This window comes from Sitophilus oryzae, unplaced genomic scaffold (genome assembly GCF_002938485.1).
Source record: "Sitophilus oryzae breed Bouriz unplaced genomic scaffold, Soryzae_2.0 scaffold_1440_pilon_pilon, whole genome shotgun sequence".
Classification (NCBI taxonomy): Eukaryota; Metazoa; Arthropoda; class Insecta; order Coleoptera; family Curculionidae; genus Sitophilus; species Sitophilus oryzae.
Window position 1 is genome coordinate 4,744,672 of NW_022146105.1, and position 21,779 is coordinate 4,766,450.

At 30.6% G+C, this 21,779-nt stretch overlaps 1 protein-coding gene and 1 long non-coding RNA gene across 2 annotated transcripts in view; one reads left to right on the forward strand and one right to left on the reverse strand.

Annotated features, from left to right (window-relative positions):
* LOC115876883 overlaps positions 1-21,779 on the forward strand; it is a 152,815-nt gene that overhangs the window by 36,359 nt on the left and 94,677 nt on the right. Inside the window, exon 3 of the long non-coding RNA XR_004049215.1 lies at positions 4,416-4,511. This is a non-coding gene — a long non-coding RNA (uncharacterized LOC115876883). The remainder of the gene's footprint in view (positions 1-4,415; positions 4,512-21,779) is intronic.
* Positions 15,833-21,619, reverse strand: LOC115876880 (arrestin domain-containing protein 3-like). Its single transcript, XM_030892900.1, has 9 exons — positions 21,247-21,619; positions 20,830-20,933; positions 20,612-20,764; positions 20,308-20,513; positions 18,577-18,759; positions 18,327-18,518; positions 18,027-18,270; positions 16,100-16,123; positions 15,833-16,041 (listed from the first exon to the last, which is right to left on the reverse strand). The coding sequence occupies exons 2-9, from the start codon at positions 20,930-20,932 to the stop codon at positions 15,989-15,991; spliced, it is 1,158 nt and encodes a 385-aa protein (XP_030748760.1). The 5' UTR covers position 20,933; positions 21,247-21,619; the 3' UTR covers positions 15,833-15,988.

The window sequence follows — 21,779 nt, forward strand, 5'->3', positions numbered from 1 at the left end:
TTCCGAAATATATGAAAATATAAATACTTTTAACAAAAAAAATATTGGTAAAATTATAACGACCTATTCTCATTTATTGTTCCTCAGCAACAAGGGTGATGAACCTTGTTACTGTTTTAACGCAGATTAATAACATCAAAATCATAATTTAATTAAAAAAGTAAAGATTTTAATCTACTTTTCTCAAAAAAAAATCTTAAAGAGCTGGTGAACTGGTATGTTAGTATATGACATAAATTAGGATTGATTGTTTTTGGTCACTTCCTGTTTCACCGGAAATGACTACAAGTTTTGATTTTTAAATGGCACTCTCGGTGTATTTCTAATTTATTCGATAGAAAATGATACTCTGAATAGAATGACATATCATTATGTCAACTTTTGACATTTTCGCGTATGGTTATTTGAAATTCTAACATGCGGTTCATAACGGTAATTTGACTCGAAATACCAAGTGTGTGGCACCAAATTATTGGTACACCCTTTATTGAGGTATTGAGGCACCCTTGTTCCATTTGAAAAAAATGAGATATGATAAAAAATACGATTTGTGCATCTTTTAACCGACACCAAAAACATTAAAGGATCAAATCTATTTTTCCAAGGCAAAATTAGAGTTTTTAACACAGCCATGGCACTCTATAGATTGAAATTTAAAATACTGTTTTTAAGCAAAAATGTCAAAAGTTGATTATATGATGTCCTTCTATTTAGAGTGTTCATTTTCTATCGAAAAAAGTAAAACCAAGGGTGCCATTTAAAAATCAAAAGTTGTAGTCATTTCCGGTGAAACAAGAAGGAACCAAAAACAACTTAATACGTCAATCAATCCTAATTTATGTCATATACTGACATACCAATTCTTGATTTTTTTATCAGAAAAAAATAAAAAAGTAATGTTGGTGAGCCACTTTTGAGACGCACCCGGTATAATTTTATCAAAAATTTCTTTATGTGTCTTCTTGACTAATGAAGGTGCAAGTAACTCCTAAGTATTTTTATTTAAAAATTTATAAAGGTTACAAATAATGATAATTGAGGATGTACTGACGTTTTAATAAATCAGTTCCCAAATATATTGCAATACACAAGTTATAAACTTAGTTAACGAGCCCGAATGAATCACCATCCCGTATATAAGTCCCCCCTCCCTATCCTCGACTCTACAAAGGTGTAAGATCGCACCTGCGAGGTCCCAGGACGTGCTTCAGGATCACAGTTTAATATCAGGATAAGGGCATTGTATTTCCAATCCAGCACCTCTCGACAATGTTTTTACAGTTCACGAACTGCGTAACAAGGATCTATGTTGCCGCCGCGCCAACATTTGCTACGTGCAGCACAAATCCCCAGTTATTTGTATTTTGCTCACAGTAATTTTAACCCTCTACACAGGGGGGACAATAAAAAAAACTTGGATCGCGTTACGTATTGTATATGGTTATAAAAAAGAAATTATTATACGAAAATACGAAATTATTTATGCTATTGTTGATGGTATTTTTAAATGGTTTGTTTTTTTAAATTTTTATAATTTTATGGCTGTGAAGTTTATGGCTTTACTGTCTTTCGAAGGCTGAATGAAAATGTGTAAAAAATAGCCAAAAATTGGTATTTTTTGGCGGTTTTTGTCCTGTCACCGATTTTATTAAAAAAGCTGTTATTTGCTAATTAAAAGGCGTAGAATAAGACAGTATAGGCAATTGTAGTCTTGCGAGAATAGTAATAGAGGTAGTACACGTTTTTTAAGCGTCATCAAAAATAGTTCAAAACAAGGGCCCAAAAAAATAATTTTCTCCCAAAACCACCATATCTAAGCCTTTGAAGGTGTATATATTCTAAACGTACTTAAAATTTCCTACAAATGCTGAAATTTTCCTACAAATGCTTGAATTTTATGGCTATGATTACTATATTCCTAAGGCCTTTGGTTTTGTGTAGTAAAAATAGCAAAAATTGGGCATTTTTCGACTTTTTCCAGTAGTCATGAATATTGGCAATTTTCGTCATGTCACCGATTTTCTTAAAACTGCTGTTATTGGCTATTTAAAAGGCGTACAATAAGAAAAGGTAGGCTATTGTAGCCTTACGAGAATAGTAAGGGATGTAGGAAACATTTTAACAATCATCAAAAATAGCTGAAAACAAGGGTCCAAAAAATTGATTTTCTCACAAAATGAAGATAACTAAGTCTTTCAAGGTGTATATATTCTAAATTTACTTAAAATTTCCTACAAATTCTAAAATTTTCATAATTTTATGGCTATGATTAATATTTTTCTAAGGCCTTTGAAAATGTGTAAAGAATACCCTAAAATTGATCAGCCGTGAAAATTGACAATTTTGGTCATGTCAACGATTTTTTTAAAACTGCTCTTATTTGCTAATTAAAAGGCGTACAATAAGAAAATATAGGCCATTGTACCCTTACGAGAACAGTAAGGGATGTAGGAAACGTTTTAACAATCATCAAAAATAGCTGAAAACAAGGGTCCAAAAAATTGATTTTCTCACAAAATGAAGATAACTAAACCTTTCAAGGTGTATGTTTTCTGAATCTACATAAAATTTCCTACAAATTCTGAAATTTTCATAATTTTATGGTTATGATTGGCATTTTTCTAAGGCCTTTGAAAATGTGTAAAAAATAGCCAAAAATTTGGGCAATTTTTTTACTTTTTTCATACTGCACTATATAATCGTGAAAATTCCACTACCATGTCACCGATTTTGTTAAAACTGCTGTTATTTACTAACTAAAAGGGGTAGAATAGCAAAATATAGGCCATTGTAGTCCTACGAGAACAGTAATGGATGTAATGGACGTTATAACCATGATCAAGAATATCCGAAAACAAGGGTTCAAGAAATTAATTTTCCTACAAAACCAAAAATCTAAACCTTTAAAGGTGGACATATTCTGAATCTACATAAAATTTCCTACAAACGCTGAAATTTTCACAAACATTTAAACACAAGTTTACTATTTTTCTAAGAACTTTGAAAAGTATCAAAAAAATTATAATTTAAAAATTATTAATTATAATTTTTCACATTTTAGTATTCGTATAGTCAGCGATTTTGATAAAACTAATGTAGGGTAACTCATTATAGGGTAGTCTTACTACTGTGGTAGGTACTAGATGTAACTAATCATTTACTATTTTTCGAAAACAGGAACTTTAAATGTCGGTCAATTTGACAAGTATTCACATTAACAAGATTTCTCATGGTATATCTTAGTAGGTATCGTAAAAATTAAATAAAAATAAAGGAAGATTATAGAATTGTTTTTAATTGATTTTGATATATTAAATAAACTCACTTCATTCCTGGGCGCGACAGGAAATAATAAATTAGGACCCTCTAATCGATTAAATGCTTATAAGGACGATCAACAGAACAGGACCGGAAAGGGTGAAGGAAGTTCATTAATTGCTCATCTCCCCCTTGATATTCGCATCGACACCTTTGCCATTCATAAGCCGCCTGCACACGACACGATTGTCACTCCATTCTAGGATTATCTCTGCGATTCAAACCATTTTCTCATCAACACTTAAATAGCCTTTTAATAAGCTTTGATTTTGGCAGCTCGGCCGTACGAAGAAATCAATATTCCCTCCCTTGTCAACTACAGACACTTTATTTCGAACCGATTTTTTTATTCGAGAACCTCATTATAAATTGATAAGATGAGACTGAGACTGAAACTATCGAAATATATTTATTCATATCTTAGGATTATGTAAAGATATCTAAAAAGAAGCCAAAATTGCAATAATATACAGGGTGTTCCATTTAAAAAAAATCATCCCGATCCACTCACACTTTTTTGAGCCACCCTATAGAAGTTAAAATATTTTCCTGAAATACATCCTTGTACATACTTTAGGTTTACACTGAAACAAACTTCCCAAGTTTTTTAATAGACCCGTTATTCTAGAGGCTACAGATGCCCGACGCACTATTGCCGGACCCTGTAGAGAGTATCTAAAAATTTATTTTAAATAGTTATTACCTTTAAACGGCAATAACGGCTTTAATTTAAATATACCCTGTATATGTATATACGTGAATCAGGTGCACAATTTAATTGTCTATCAAATTGTATTATTCCATTTTTTACCTATATCTTCAGGTTTTCGGAGAAAATGCATTTTCTTATAATTTTGACCTCATTTATCAATATACCCATGGAATATTGACATTTTATATACTTTTTAAAGATGTAACAAATTTTCAAAGAATACACATACTAATATTGTCGATATAGTTCCCTTATCTCTTTAAAAAATAAAAACTATTTAAATATTTGTAAGAGGACCAATTAATATGATCTCAGTATTCGAACTACATTAATTGACTATCTGTGTTTATTAATAATTGTTTTTAAATTCGTTTTTCATGTTTAGTCCATAGGAGAAGATACTACGACTGATGCAGCTCTGGAACGAAGATCTTGGGAACACTAGCCTTCAGGATTGAGTCCCAGAACGAGATTTAACCAGGTATGTTATTATACGATTATCCCATTTTACATTAGATGACAAATTATTCCTAAATTCCTTCTTGTGTTGTTTACATATGGGTGTTTCAAACTTTTACCACAATTTGTTTTTCACAATTTGTTATAATTGACAGATGGAAAGTTTCAATTTTGATTTAGAAACACTGAAAAAAAGGATCTCTCAGTCGAAATGAATATGACTTTGACCCAAAAGATTGGCGCTTTTCAATAGGGCCAAGAACGACGTTTCTTTGCCCAAAGCATTAACTATCTTTTCATAAGCTTTAAAAAATTGCTTTAGAGAATAGAAGAATCTATCTGTCCAAAGTATTTCACTCTTGACCCAAAATTAATATGCAGAGTTCTTGCTACAAGAACAATAGTCTCTTTGATTCATGCAAAAATTCTTGATTGAAAAGGGACATTTCTTGATTAAAGAGGCACTTTTCTTAAACCAGTAGCGAATACTATTGACCCAACTAAAATTTATTTTGATCTAAGAGAAGTCTATACATCATATACAGGCATATTACGAGGTATATTATTTTCTGATAAATTTAGGTTTTCCTGGTCTGTAGTAAGTAATGGTGATATTATTTTCCTCGATAGTAGTTATTTCTGCATCTTCACTTCTTGGTATTTTTTGGGGTGGTTCATCACTCTACAAATTACAAAAAAATGTTACATCACGATTAATCAAAGTAAAGCAAATAAATTATTAAAATTATAAACTTTGGTCACATTTTGATTTTTTTAATACGACGACTTGAAATTCTAAAATTTTTGTAAGTATTTGCATAAAAAAATCGATACCTATATTCTTATTCTATCTATATACATGCATTATCTAAACAGGTGCATTAGGTAAATGTCTCTTACCTTCAAATATAGCAAATAAATGCTCTAATTTCCATTTTTTCAGAAACTCCTTTAAACAATCCATATATCCTAAAATTTGTCCATAAAAAATGACAAATGCATGTTAATAACGATCATTAATTTGTTATACGATTTGCGTTTAAAAAGCAATTTATGCAAAATACCAAGCAACAAAACCCGTGCGTACTATGATGTGCGACCTATGAAATGCGACGTACGAACTGCCATGCCATGCCGACTGATTGTATATGTATACCGTCCTTCGTCATCGTCGTTGCATGTCGTTATTATTTTTCATCAAAAGAGTATTTAGCTATTGGAAAAATGGCCATGTTTCGTGAATGAAGTACTTCCTAGCGTATTTTTCTTATCTTAAAACCAAGTACAACTTAACAAGTATAGCGTAGAGTAACAAGTAACAAGTAAGTAGAGACGTGAGAAATATAAAATAACACGCGACCGGTGCTATCCCCAAGTCTCTTCCTATATTTGTTCATCTGTAACTTGCACTTGGTTGAATGAAAATAGATTCAAGAGAAATTTTCGATTTTTTCAAGATATGAAAATCATGAAAATCGGCCCACTAGAACAAAATATATTAAACATTTTAAGGTGCCCTTTTTTCGTGCCGGTGAATGTATATTTTTTTTTTCGTTGTTATACGTGGTTTTCACAATTTATTCGTATTCTTTTTGGTATTGCCGATCTTCTATTGGAAATTACCGATTGTTTGCACTTTTCATTCTTGCGAATGTTGAGGATACTCGAAGATGAATGGGTGCCGAAAACTGCGATGAATAGTACCGCTGGTTGTAAAACGGATGTCTGCCCAATAGGCCATGCACATCTTCGGTCTGTTCCATTGAAATCGTTTCACCTCTGGGTTAGATCATAAACGGGCTAAGTAACCTAACAACCCGACTGTTTGCTTTTGCCCATTGTTACGTCTTTTGCCGTTTGTGAAATGAACCAAAAAATGATATCAAACATTTGCCGGGGCATCCTTAAATATTTACACTTTTTTAAAGGGGCTCGTATGTATAGGAAAAAGAATATTTCGAGAATAAACAGATCATTTATAGACCTTAATTGAACAAGATTTTTCAGCAGGACAGTGGCAGCTCATAATAGTTATTTCTTGCTAGATACATACTTATTTTCACAAAAAAAATATTTGTTGTGAAAATTGGCGATTTTTGTCATGTCGCCGATTTTGTAAAAACTGCTGTTATTTAACTAAAGGCGTAGAATAAGAAAATCTAGGCCGTTATAGTCTTACGAGAACAGTAATGGATATAAGAGACGTTTTAACCACCACTAAAAATAGCGGAAAACAAGGGTCTATAAATAATTAATTTCCTCACAAAACCAAGATATCTGATCCTTTAATGATGAATATACCATGAATCTACATAAAATTTCCTACAAATGCTGCAATTTTTATAATTTTATGACTATTATTACTATTTTTCTAAGGCCTTTGATGTTGTCTAAAAGATACCCAAAAATGGACATTTTTTCGACTTTTTTCACAGTTTATATGGGTCATCGATTTTGTTAAAACTGCTGTTGTTTATTAATTAAAAGTTGTAAAATAAGAAAATACAGGCCATTATAGTCTTAGGAGAACAGTAATAGATATAGAGGACGTTTTAACCTTCATTAAAAATATCTGAAAAGCAAGGGTCCAAAAAATGTTTTTCTCATCAAAAGTTTCTCATAAAGCTAAGGTACCTAAGTCTTCAAAGGTGTACCCAAAAAATGAATTTTCACACAATACCAAGATATATAAGCCTTTAAAGGTGTATATATTCTAAATCTACGTAAATTTTCCTACAAATGCTGAAACTTTTATAATTTTATGGCTATGATTACTCCTTGTAACACTTTTGAAAATGTGTAAAAAAACTTGAAAATAAATCAAAAATTTTCATAATTTTATGACTATGATTACTGTCTTTAGAAGGCATTCGAAAATGTGTAAAGAATAGCTGAATCTACCCAAAATAAAGAAGATACTGAACTTTACTCTATCGTCGATTCATCCTGTACATTAATTTACCGAATGCCTATAGGGAAATTTGTAAAGCTGACAATCAGATCTGTCTGTTGGCAAAGGCGTCATACTCTTGAGATCTCCAAATCCGATAGGCCCGGACGTGCCAAATAATTAAGTTAATGTAAGGGGTTATTTCTCCATACGATAAGGATGTTTTTTTTTAATTTGCTAAGTTCAAAAAAAGTTAAAAGAGATTGGGCCTCATACGAATTCCAGATAAACAATTTTAAAAGAATTTTTTGTTAATGTTTTTTCCTAGAAAATTTTTATTATAAATAAAAGTGTCTCAATTATTGAGCATTACTAAGATTTGTACTTCACACGATACAAATAACGTTAGAATTGGATTATCCTTGTTTAATAGATAAGTGCACCGAGAGAGAATACGAAAAAATTGAGCCTTGGGTAATTTCGAAAAACGTAATATTTTAATTTTTTACGTAAGATGTGCAAGATAATGGAAAAGTATGGTCGAAAATCGGAGATAAACTGCAGGAAGCCTGCCCTATCTCGGTCACGACGGAACGCCTCTTATCAGACTGAACTTCGAGGAGCTGAATTATGAATATCCGCGTACGTGTGAACGATATGATAGGATGTAATCGCTTTGCAATCGATCTCCTATGCTAATAATGGGCCAATTACTTCACTGAATTGAACTCTTCAACCTTTGCAGCTTAAAGAGGGTGGAGAAAAAGCTTACAGCTCGCGGAAAATTAAATTTCATATCGCGCACAGGGAGAATATTAACGTGTAACCAAACACAGTATTTAAAGTTTTATATAAATCTTAAAATTTTTACTTAATTTTATCACTATGTTTATTACCTTCCTGAGCATTTTGAAAACCTACAAAAATTCGCTAAATATGGGCAATTTTTCTGCATTTTTTCATACATACAGTTGTGAGAATTGGCGATTATTGTTATTATTGTCACCGATTTTGTTAAAACTGTATATATTCTGAATCATAAAATTTTCCACAATTTCTTAAATTTTTATAATTTTATGGCTATAATATAATTACTATTCTTCTAAGGCCTTTGAAAATGTGTAAAAAATAGCCAAAAATTGGTCAGTCGTGCAGATTGACGATTTCTGGCATGTCGCCGATTTTGTTAAAACTGTTGTTATTTACTAATTAAATGGGGTAGAATAAGAAAATATAGGCCATTGTAGTCTTACGAAAACACTAATGGATGTAGTAGACGTTTTAATAATCATCAAAAATAGCTCAAAACCAGGGCCCAAAAAATTAATTTTCACACAAGATGTCTAAGCCTTTAAAGGTGTATATATTCTGAATCTACATAAAATTTCCTACAAATTCCGAAATTTTCATAATTCTACGGCTATGATTACTATTTTTCTAAGGCCTTTCAAAATGTGTAAAAAATACCCTAAAATTGGTCAGCCGTGATGTCACCCATTTTGTTACAACTGCAGTTATTTACTAATTAAAAAGCGTAGAATAAGAAAATATAGGCCATTGTAGTCTTACGAGTCTACGTAGTCTTAACAGTCATCAAATATAGTTCAAAAACATTTTCTACAAATGCTGAATTAATTTTTATAATTTTATATCTTATCTATCTTTCTGAGCATTTTGGAAATCTATAAAAAATCGCTAAAATGGCCAATTTTTCGTCTTTTCATTTTTATTTTTTTCATCTACCGGCTACAATTTTTAGTTCATAAAAAGAATATTTTCCTGAAAGTTTGTAACCATTTTTTAATGAGCACGTAAGGCTTGTCCGTGTCGGCACATATCAAAGGGCAGGTCTGGCTACCGCACAGAGACGAATATGAATGAATCTGACCGAAAAATTTTGATGCAACTGGACACAACAAAACCGCAACATGCGGTCCGCAAATATTACGAACGTAGTGATGTGCCCCTCGCACACAATGCGACCGTTCGTTTTGCAACAGCCAGATTAAGCAGTTCCTTTCCCTTCCCCTCGAATAGACACACACAACAACTACTTTGCTAATATCCTTAAGCAGATTACATCGTAGTTACGATAGATCTTCTGTAGTAGCATCACACATGGGCGTGCCAGATTTTTTTATCGAAAATACTTCTGGTTTTTGAATCTTCATTCAAAAATCCACCGGATGCAAATTTCTCAGCGTCGCTCATTAATTTAGTCATATTTTTTTGGAAATAAATTCTTCAAAAAAGGGGGTTTAGTATCGCGACTATTGTGTTCCCCTTTCTTGAGTTATAATTCATCATAGAGTCTCCGGGCTTTAACAAAAGCCAGTATCTGAGACGGTTTTATAGAGGTTAGTTCTCCATCTCTGCGCGCTCAGTGATCTCATATAGTGATAAAATGGTTCTTTGATTATAAAGTAATATTTTATTAAAGATAAGTTCATTTACTCTATTATTTAAGTAACTGAAAAATATTATTATCTCTAGTACTCCAGAAGCCGAATAGTAAATTAATTTTAAACGTTTTTAAGCTTTTTAAGCTAATGCCAGTCAAAAATATAATATAAAAATACAAAACTATCTATTTATAAGTGTATGATCTATTATTCAAGAATCTCTGAAATTCCAATAATTAAGTGGTAAAGTAATTAAAATACTATCTGAATTAATAAGTCAAGTTCAAGTAGCTCTCAAGCTTACTGCCCATCGCGGATCAATTGCTAAATCATTATGTACCTAATAGGTTGTTTCTGGGCTATTCTATATAGGTTTAGATGTCTTGGTTTAAATATTAAGAGTCTCTTTTTGACACCAAGAGCATTGTTATAAAAAAAAATCTCCTAGTTAACTAGTTAGAAGGACTTTTAATCTTAGAAATGCTGAATTTTTCGAAACCTTGCAAGTCTGTCTCTATCAAAAGCTTCAAAAACTTCGAAGATTTTTTTCATAAGTATATAGTACTGAGAATTGACGATTTTTTTTGAAAGTAGGCTTTTATTATATTACTAATTTATTTTGTTATGGTACGTGGTACGCTACTGAGCTTCACATCGAAGCCCATATGGTTTTGGGCCTTGTTAAATACAGGATGCCGCTCTTTCATAGTTCGCCGCTCACACTTTTCTGCTATTAGCCGATCGCTTTAAATGGCTTATACGCCCCCAATTTTTTTGTACAACTTACTTGCACAAGTGGAATGTCCGAATATGTACGGCGAATCGTGATTGACACTAAATACCTTTCGAGCTGATGTTTTTTCCCTAACCGCACAGAAGACTGTTTTATACCTACCCCTGTAAAAAAGACTGCTACTAACTCACAGTGAATGACATACCAAGAATGTATAACTTTTGAGATACATCTCTCTGTAGTTTTGAGCTACGAAAAGAATACCTCAAAAAAAAGCAAAATAAAACACTAAATCACCACAATACACCAAAACACTTTTACTTTTACACTGGACGCGCGTTTCGCTAACCATGTTAGCATCATCAGCAGATGATAATAAGCATGTTAGCATCATCAGCAGATGATAATAAACTGAGTTTATAATCATCTGCTGATGATGCTAACATGGTTAGCGAAACGGTATAAAAGTAAAAGTGTTTTGGTGTATCGTGGTGATTTAGTGTTTTATTTTGCTGTGTAACACCAAAGGTTCCAACCCTCAACTGTAATAAAAGAATACCTACTGAAAGAGAACGTTTGCTCAGCAGTTACAAGATCATACCATAACGTGGTAACTGATGCTTCGAAAACCCAACAACCTACCCTATCATCCTACAGGCAGAAATCTACGCTATCGAAAGATGCGTACTTAGAGAGGAACTATTGAAAAAAAGAAATAGCCATCTTATGTTAAGCCATATTAAATATACATTTATTTTATTTTTTTTCTACATTTAGTATTCGTATATAGACTTTATTTAGAGACAGTTATTTCATATATTTGGCATAATTGAGCTGCGTTGTCTGGAACGATTAAATACTGTTTTGAGTCACAACCACACGTTGTTGTGCTGAGGCTCAAGTATCGGCTGCTTCCGAAGTAGCAAAAATTCAAATTACCCGTTTTCCAAGAGCGTTATTGCTCTCAATAGCCCGCATTCCGATTTGAATGGTATGGCAAGCGTACTTACATTTTTGAGCGGAAGCTTATTACAAAATGCTTCTAGATTCCGCCAGATTTTCACTTCAGTAATATTAAAAAGGATTATTAGATTTCTCGTTAACTGATTTTCCAGAATTCTTTTAGTCAGTTTTCTTTTTTCCCGGATATTCCTTACTATGCATAAATTTAATTTCATTTTTTTTGTTGTTTATTGACATTAAATTTCTAACAAATACTGGAATTTTTAATTTTCTGACTACGGTTTTCTTTTATTTCAGAGTATACAAAATTTCCTATATTTTATAATCAAGTCCAGTCAAACAAAGATCCAAAAAAAAATAATTTTCTCACAAAACCAACATATCTAAGCCTTTAAAGGGTCATATATTCTGAATCTACATAAAATTTTCTATAAATGCTGAAATTTTCATAACTTTATGGCTATGATTATTATTTTTCTAAGGCCTTAGAATATGTGTAAAAAAAGCAAAATTAGATCAAAACGAGGGTCCAAAAAATGAATTTCCTTACAAACTCAAGGTATCTAAGCCTTTAAAGGTTCATATATTCTGAATCTACGTAAAATTTTCTATAAATGCTGAAATTTTCATAATTTTATGGCTATGATTAAAAAAAGCAAAATTAGCTCAAAGTAAGGGTCTAAAAAATGAATCTCCTCACAAAGCCAAGATATCTAAGCCTTTAAAGGTTCATATATTCCTAATCTACATAACATTTTCTACAAATACTGAAATTTTCATAATTTTATGGCTATGTATATTATTATTCTAAGGCCTTAAAATACATATGTGTAAAAAAGCAAAATTAGCTCAAAACAAGGGCTCAAAAAATTAATTTTCTCACAAAACCAATATATTCTAGCCTATAAGGGTTTATATTCTGAATCTACATAAAATTTTCTACAAATGCTGCAATTTTCATAATTTTCTGGCCGTGATTATTATTTCTCTAGGCCTTAGAATATGAGCAAAAAAAAGCAAAATTAGCTCAAAACGAGGGTCCAAAAATGAATTTCCGCACAAACTCAAGATATCTAAGCCTTTAAAGGTTCATATATTCTGAATCTACATAACATTTTCTACAAATGCTGAAATTTTCATAATTTTATGGCTATGTATATTATTTTTCTAAAGACTTAGGAAAATAAATTAATTAGTAAATAACTTAAATAATTTAATTAGTAAATAACTATCGTTATTTACTAATTGAAAGGTAGATAAATTTTATCTCAAAGAGTGTGTTTTATTTACGATTACTATTTTATTAAGGGTAAAAACACGTAAAGAATAGCCAAAAATTGACAATATTTCTCGTTCTATCTGACATTTTGTGATTCTAATAAAATCACCGTTATCAACTAATTAGAAGGTTTAGAACAAATTATTTTTTTAAATAAAACAAGTAGTGATTTTTTGATCAATGTCATTATTTTTCCCAAGCAAACCTAAAAAACTGTTCATTATCGGGTTTAAAAATAAAAAGCGGACTTGCGAGGCGGAAGGCGGACTTGTTTCTGTGTGTTTTTTTGCCAAAGCGTTTCGAGATGTTTTTCCCATTGAATTTCGCATCAGCATATCGAGTGGTCGGAATGGCGTAAAGATAACGACGTCTGTGCGACGTCCCGCGTCGCTCAAAGACGCCGCCAGACGCCGAGTGCCGGCCCTCGACGTCCCTACAAAGGCACCGGGACCTCGTCGAGTGAATGTCGAAAGTCATCTTCTATCACTGTATAAATTGAACAAATTATTAGTACTTTTATATACGGACCGTGGAAAACAGCGTTCGCTTCCAGTGGCGTCAATTAAAAGTCCGCTCGCACACAGATAAATTACAGGAAAATAATGAAAAAAATTATATGTAGAGTTGTATTTTTCTAAGGGTCATGAAATGAAGTAAAAATTAACCAAAAATGGTCGATTTTTTTAGTTTTTTTTCATACATTATAGACGACAATTGGCCATTTTCGTCTTGTCACCGATTTTGTTAAAACTTCTCTTATTTACTAATTAAAAGGCGTAGAATGAGAAAATAGAGACCACTCTAGTCTTACGAGGATACTAATAGATGTAGGTAACTTATCGGTAACCATCATCATCATAGCTTAATACAAGGGTCCAAAAAATTATTTTTCTCACAAAACCAAGATATCTAAGCCTTTAAGGGTGTATATATTATGAATTTACATAAAATTTCCTAGAAATACTGAAATTTTCATAATTTTATCTCTATGATTACTATTTTTTCTAAGGCGTTTAAAATCTGTAAAAAATATCCAAAATTGATCATTTTTCGATTTTTTTTGGCGAATTTTTTTTTTTGGCCATGTCACCGATTTTGTTAAAACTGCTATTATTTACTAATTAAAAGACTTAGAATAAGAAAATATAGGCCATTGTAGTCTTACGAGAACCGTAATAGGTGTAGGAGACGTTTTAACCATCATCAAAAATAGCTTAACACAAGGGTCCCAAAAATTAATTTTCTAACAAAACCAAGATATCTAAGCCTTTAAAGGTGTATATATTATGAATCTACATAAAATTTCCTAGAAATAATGAAATTTTTATAATTTTATCTCTATGATTACTATTTTTTCTAAGGCGATTAAAAATCTGCAAAAATATCCAAAATTGATCGTTTTTCGACTTTTTTTGGCGAATTTTTTTTTGGCCATGTCACCGATTTTGTTAAAACTGCTATTATTTATTAATTAAAAGACTTAGAATAAGAAAATATAGGCCATTGTAGTCTTACGAGAACCGTAATAGGTGTAGGAGACGTTTTAACCATCATCAAAAATAGCTTAACACAAGGGTCCCAAAAATTAATTTTCTAACAAAACCAAGATATCTAAGCCTTTAAAGGTGTATATATTATGAATCTACATAAAATTTCCTAGAAATAATGAAATTTTTATAATTTTATCTCTATGATTACTATTTTTTCTAAGGCGTTTAAAAATCTGCAAAAATATCCAAAATTGATCGTTTTTCGACTTTTTTTGGCGAATTTTTTTTGGCCATGTCACCGATTTTGTTAAAACTGCTATTATTTATTAATTAAAAGACTTAGAATAAGAAAATATAGGCCATTGTAGTCTTACGAGAACCGTAATAGGTGTAGGAGACGTTTTAACCATCATCAAAAATAGCTTAACACAAGGGTCCCAAAAATTAATTTTCTAACAAAACCAAGATATGCTTTTTAAAGGTGTATATATTATGAATCTACATAAAATTTCCTAGAAATACTGAAATTTTTATAATTTTATCTCTATAATTACTATTTTTTCTAAGGCGTTTAAAATCTGGAAAAAATATCCAAAATTGATCTTTTTTCGACTTTTTTTGGCGAATTTTTTTTGGCTATGTCACCGATTTTGTTAAAACTAATTAAAAGACTTAGAATAAGAAAATATAGGCCATTGTAGTCTTACGAGAACCGTAATAGGTGTAGGAGACGTTTTAACCATCATCAAAAATAGCTTAACACAAGGGTCACTAAAGTTAATTTTCTCCCATACCAAGATATCTAAGGCGTTAAAGGTGTATATATTCTGAATCTACATAAAATTTCCTACAAATACTGAAATTTTCATAATTTAATCTCTATGATTACTATTTTTTCTAAGGCGTTTAAAAATCTGTAAAAATATCCTATTAATATATTTGGCGATTTGCCTCATGTCACAGATTTTGTTAAAACTGCAGTTACTTACTATTTAAAAGGCGTAGAATAAAAAAATATAGGCCATTGTAGTCTTACGTGAACAGTAATGGATGTAGGGCACGTTTTAACAACCATCATCAAAAATAGCGCAAAACAAGAGATGGCAAGAATTGATTTTCTGACAAAACCAAAACAGTTAAACCTTTCAATGTTACATTTTCTAAATCTACATAAATTTTTTTATTAACGTCGAAATTTTCAGAATTTCACGCCTATTGCTACTCTTAGCTAGTTTATTTCCATAGTCATTAAAATTGAAGATTTTGGTGAAGTCGCCGTTTTTATAACCCATCAAAAAGGCATAGAACCTGAGAATAGGGACCTCACATTTTCTTAATCTAGACAATATTTTTTATAGATGGATATGAAAATATTAAAGGTCTTTTAGTGTCTTCGGTGTAAAGTTTCAATCAGTCTTTGTTGGTAATGCAGAGAGTTCAACAAAATTGAAACATGGAATTTATTTTTTTTCACAATTGAGAAAACTGGCGCATCCGCCTGAATTCACTATAATCAGTCATTTTTCGACATGTTTCGACATGTTTTCAACAGTTTCGAATACGTAAGGTTAGTAAAACAAAAAATATAAAATATATCTTTTTATTAAATATATTCAAAGTTTAGGCCCATATTGAAAAATAGACGTATATCACATATGCATTTCAGCAGCTTAAAATATAATATAATATAAGCTTGTACTTTAATAATCTTAGTTAAAAAATAAAACGTTTTTTAACTAAGTTTAGTTTAAATTTATTTTGGTATTTTGTATGGCTTCGTTATAAGATGGGGGCGCTAGTAAAAAATAAAAATCATTAAAAATAACAAATAAATATTAATATATTTAACTTACGCAGTTCATTGGCATTCCCGTCACCTGAAACAATATGTATTTTATATTTATTTTTAAATTAATATTCAATGTTCTTAATATCTGTGGTTATACAGGGTTGTTTACCACATACGACGCGGAGTATTGTAGCTAAACTCTTAGATTTTTGCAAATTGTACGTTTTGGGTTCATTGAAGGACTATTAGAGCTACAATTTAAAAATAATTTTACAAGATACAGAGTGGCCCAAATAAATAAAAAATATCAAAGTTGTATTTTTTAAATGGAACACCTTGTATATTATTACATTTTTAGTTTCTACGATTAAAATAAAGGTAAATTTGATTAAGGTTTACCGCATTTTAATCTTACCGTTTTTGAAATATTTAGGTTTTTGTCAAAATACAGTAATAATTTTAATGCTTTATTTCTCCAGGCGTATTTAAGTTTTTAAAACCAAATATTGTACTGATATTGTCTATTTACTAAATTTTGTGTTTCATTAATAAAAATTATACTACCTTATACAGAGTGTCTAAAATTTTATTTTAAATAATAATTAGCTATAAACGGCAATAACTTGTTTAATTTAAATGGAACACCCTGTATATTTTACAAGAATCAGATGCACAATTTAATTGTCTATCAAATTGTATTGTATCATATTTTACCTATGTCTTCGTAGGTTTTCGTAGAAACGCATTTTCTTATAATTTAGACCTCAAAAATCAATATACCCATGGAATATTGACATTTTTGATTATTTTTAAACATGTAACAAATTTTTAAATGGTACAGATACTAATATTGTCGATATAGTTCGTTTATGTTATTAAAAAATAAAAAAAATGTTTAAATATTTGTAAAGAGAACAAAATAATATGATTCCAGTATTCAAACTACATTAATTGACTGTTTGCGTTGATTAATAATAATTGCTCCAAACACTAAAAACCTTAATTTTGTATGTGTATTAGACAGCGTGGTAAAAAGTAACACCTTAAAAATGTTATTTCATTTTTTGACGGATGCTTATTTATAACAACAGAGACGTTCATTTTCATAACTTATTATTATATTGATTTCTGATTCCAAATTCACATTTATTTAGAATAATTTATTAACTAATACAATTAAATATGTAATTAATTAATATTTTGGCGGAAATAATGGCGATATATTTAATTAATGTTTCTCTTTTATAAAGATATAAATAATTTTATTTTTGTATACCAATAGGCAGCATAATATTATCGTTTTTAGCACCTATACATTTGTTGCTTTTAAAAAAAATCTAAAATGTCAATATTCCATGGGTATTTTGATAAATGAGGTCTAAATTATAAGAAAATGCATTTTCTACGAAAACTTGAAGGGATAGGTAAAAATGGTATATTACACAATAATTTGATGAACAATTAAATTGTGCATCTGATTTTCCTAAAACATACAGGGTGTTGTATTTAAATTAAACAAGTTATTGCCATTTAAAGCTGGAAATTATTTAAAATAAATTTTTAGACACTCTGTATGAGGTAGTAGTATTTTTATTATTGCAACACAATAACTGATCAATAATTAAACTTCAGTAAATATTTAGTATTAAAAACTTTGATACCCTTGGAAAAATGAAGCCTTAAAATTTTTACTGCTATTTCACAAAATTGAAAATATTTAAAAAACGGTAAAGTTTAAGGGTGATAAACCTTAATCAAATTTACCTTTATTTTAATCAAGAAACTAAAAATGTAATAATATACAGGGTGTTCCATTTAAAAAAATACAACTTTGATATTTTTTATTTATTTGGGACACTCTGTATCATGTAAAAATATTTTTAAATTGTAGCTCTAATAGTCCTTCAACGAACCCAAAACTTACAATTTGCAAAAATCTATTCGTTTAGCTACAATACTCCGTGTCGTATGTGGTGAACAACCCTGTATACCTGAATTTTCTTCATTTGACATAAGTAATTTTGGAGGTGCCGAAGGTGCTACATTATTTACTGGTGCAGTGGCACCTTCATTACTTGGCATGGGCATAGGCATTGGCATTATTGGAACGTTAGGTCCAGCATTAAATCCTGGTTGCGGAAAAATTGGAGAAATGGTGTTAAAAGGTATATGACCTAAATATATCGTTTGTTCTATTTCAAAGTCATTGTGCATTCCAGGAATCGCCGCACATACCTAGCGAAACATAAAAAAATTGTGTTTTTTGATCCACCTTGTATAAATATTTCTACCTTCAGTTCGTGGCTGGACCTAAATAGATCACAGCCAGCGAAATTATACACTGGTGTAGACTGTGGTATATCCAAAACGAAGTTGTATTCTCTTTCGCCATGTGCCCCAACACCAGTGTCCCCTGTACTACTCACAAGTTCACTGTCATGTTTATACTTGACACCTGGATGTGTAGTTTTGTAATCTAGGTTCTTAAAAAAACTTGTTTAAGTAAAAAGATCAGGTCTTTTAAAATGGAGCATTATTTACGGATTTTACTATTACAGTTATGCCGTTTACATTACTGTTTGACATATTTAGACAGTAGACTTTTACATTGATGGATTCTCCTACTACGAAACCTTGTTTTTCCAGTGACAAGCACAGTGTTATTGGACCACTAGCACAGCAACAGCAGCAAAGTGTTTTATCATCTGATAAATTAACTGCTTCCTAAAAAAAATATAAATTATAATATGGAAAATACTATATTTATATCTGAAGACAAAACCATATTTTTGAAGAGAAACTTCTTTACGCGCGCTGGGATTACAGTTGAGGGTTGGAAGTTAGTTGGAACCTTTGGTGTTACACAGCAAAATAAAAACACTAAATCACCACAATACACCAAAACACTTTTATTTTTCACTGGACGCGCGTTTCGCTAACCATGTTAGCATCATCAGCAGATGATTATAAACTGTCAGTTTATAATCAAAAGTGTTTTGGTGTATCGCGCTGGGAGTAAAAATTCAAGGCTGTGTGGCTGTGACACACGCCGAGCTAGTGATCACGAAAAGTGGTAACGATTGAAAAAGGGGTAAAGACACACTCAGAAAAAAAATACATTGTAAAATGCACAATAAATCACGTTAAAATAATTAACTCGTTCTATTGAATTCGATTTAGCTAGTTATTTGTTTCATAAAGGAATTCCTGATAATATAATATTGTTATTGTTTTATACAGGGTGTTTCAAAACAAATGCGAAAAACTTCAGGGGGTGATTCCTTGTTCAAAATAAAGGGTAGTTTGATTTATAAACGTTGGGTCAAAAGTCAACCATTAGGGAGATATCGAGGTACAAAGATGGCGGAAAAATAATGTTTTTATTTTTTATCTTGAAAACGAAAAGAGATAGACTAATGAAATTTTACGGAAGTATTACTGTTATGAAAACACACTTTCTGGTAATTTTTTCACTTTTTTAAAATGAGTGGAAGGGGATGAAATAAACTACCCCTATCATTCTTGTTAATGAAATTTAAAGAAAAATCTTATCAAACACATGCAAAAAAAAATAATTTTGATAGTTTAGTTTATTTAGAAACTTTTTTATCTCTTGTATTTTTTTGATAAAACTCACCGATTTGAAATTAAAAAATAAAATGTTAAGCATTGCATGTCAGGACAAAAAACATTTTTAGATAAAGAATCTAGTGGGCAGCTGTAATTTTTTTAGAAAAAAATCTAGTCGGCCGCTGTCACTTTTTAGGATGTTTCTATTATTGTTTTATTTGACATTACCCTACTGCAATACGTTATTATCTAGATTATTATTATTATCATTATTATCACTAGATTCTTAATAAGTATTAAGTAAAAAAACATATGTTTGTGTCATATGTCAAAAATGACAGGCTTTAGAAAAAAACGGAGGAAACAGTCTCATTAAGGATGTGATTATCTACAACTTTTATCTGAAAACTTTTTGTCTAAAATAGCTTATAATGGAATTAGGGACAATTTTTAAAATAGCCGAAATTTGTTTTTTTCGAAATATCTAGTAAGTCATGAACTTTTTCAAAAATCTGAAAGGCGCATATTTATGACCCCACAAAACTGCAATTCTTTCCCCGTTTAACCGACTCTCTATCTCTAGTAGTTTCCGAGATACCCATAGAGAACATCGTAGGAAACTCACACTGTATATTCTAAGAATTATTATTATTTCACGATTCTATTTATAATAATAAAATGATATCAGTTTGATTATCTTACTTGAATATGAGAATTAAAAGTACTTAGTTTTATAGGAGACATCACTTGTAGTTCTCTGTAATCTTCTAAATCAAGTTTCCAAGGCCTATCCATTGTTCCTTTGATCGAATGTTTTATAAAACCGTAAGAGCAAACGAAACTGCTTGGTAAATGTTCTGGAATTTTAACGCTGAATGGGAAAACGTGATGCCCAGCACTAAGGGATCCTAAAAACAAAAAAGTTTCATAATTTTGCTTAATATTGCTCCAAAGAACCATATCTGTGAGCTTATATATATATCCTGTATATCATTTTTTATATTACCTTCTCCATGTAGAACTACTTCTTGGTAAAACAATGTGTTTGTTCCTGTATAATTAACATATCTTGTTTTATGTTTCTTATCATGATGGTCATAATACCGCTCAGAGTCAGTCCAAGAAGTATGCTCCTTACATTTTAGTCTAATGTACAGTTCTAAAATAATAGTGCTATAGGTGGTGCTAAATTAAAAACTATAGTTGTTAGTTAACAAATCTTACTTCTAAAATTCTTGGGCGAACTAAACATGCATACTAGCTTTCCAGTTATTGTATCTCCGGTATTAAGTTGTGTATTATTAAACTGTATTTGGATATTGGACATTCTGTATAAAAGAATTTTATAATTAATAGCAAAAATATGAGAAAAATAGAGTGAAACCTACTTTTCTTAAAATAATTTAAATAATAACTAATAGATTTGTTTTCTAGGAATTTTAATAATCAATATTCACAGACAATCTTATAAGAATATATTAACCAATATTAAAATATGAATTTTAGTAATAATTAATACTAAAGAGAAATTAATGATTTTTTTGATTTATAAAAATGTTTTATAATATTCACTAAGATGATTGAATTTGGTGAAGATATTTGAATTAATTATAATTTATTATTAATTCTTTGCATACATACCTCGTAATTTAGGCTTGTAAACTCGTAACAGGTGGGAATGAAATGAATGAATCTTTACAGCAGTAATCTTACAGTGATTTTTTTTATTTATATACCCAATACTTATCTCTATCGATACGGCAATTCAACTGTATTCACAATTCACCTTGAAAATTGTGTCGGATTCAGTTATACAACGCCATTTATAAACAAATATTCCCTGGGATAACCTAAAACTCCGTTTTCATCTATTTATGGACAGTCAATATAGTCCAGGAGCATAGAGAAAGATAATAAAAAGTATAGTGGCTGTGATAATCATTATCACCCCAATTTTAAATCAAATTAAATTTTGAAATAAACATCCTAAAAGATCGTGAGTTTTTTGAGTCCCCTACCCCTCGTCAGAGGTTTTACATTGATATGTACTCACACTGGGTTGGAGAACGTTTAGTTAACTCTATTGCTGTTTGGTGACTGGGAAAATAAGTACCGAAATTCTTCATTGGCTCTTGGACTAATATTGGATATTTTCTTGCGTCTGGCAAACTGCA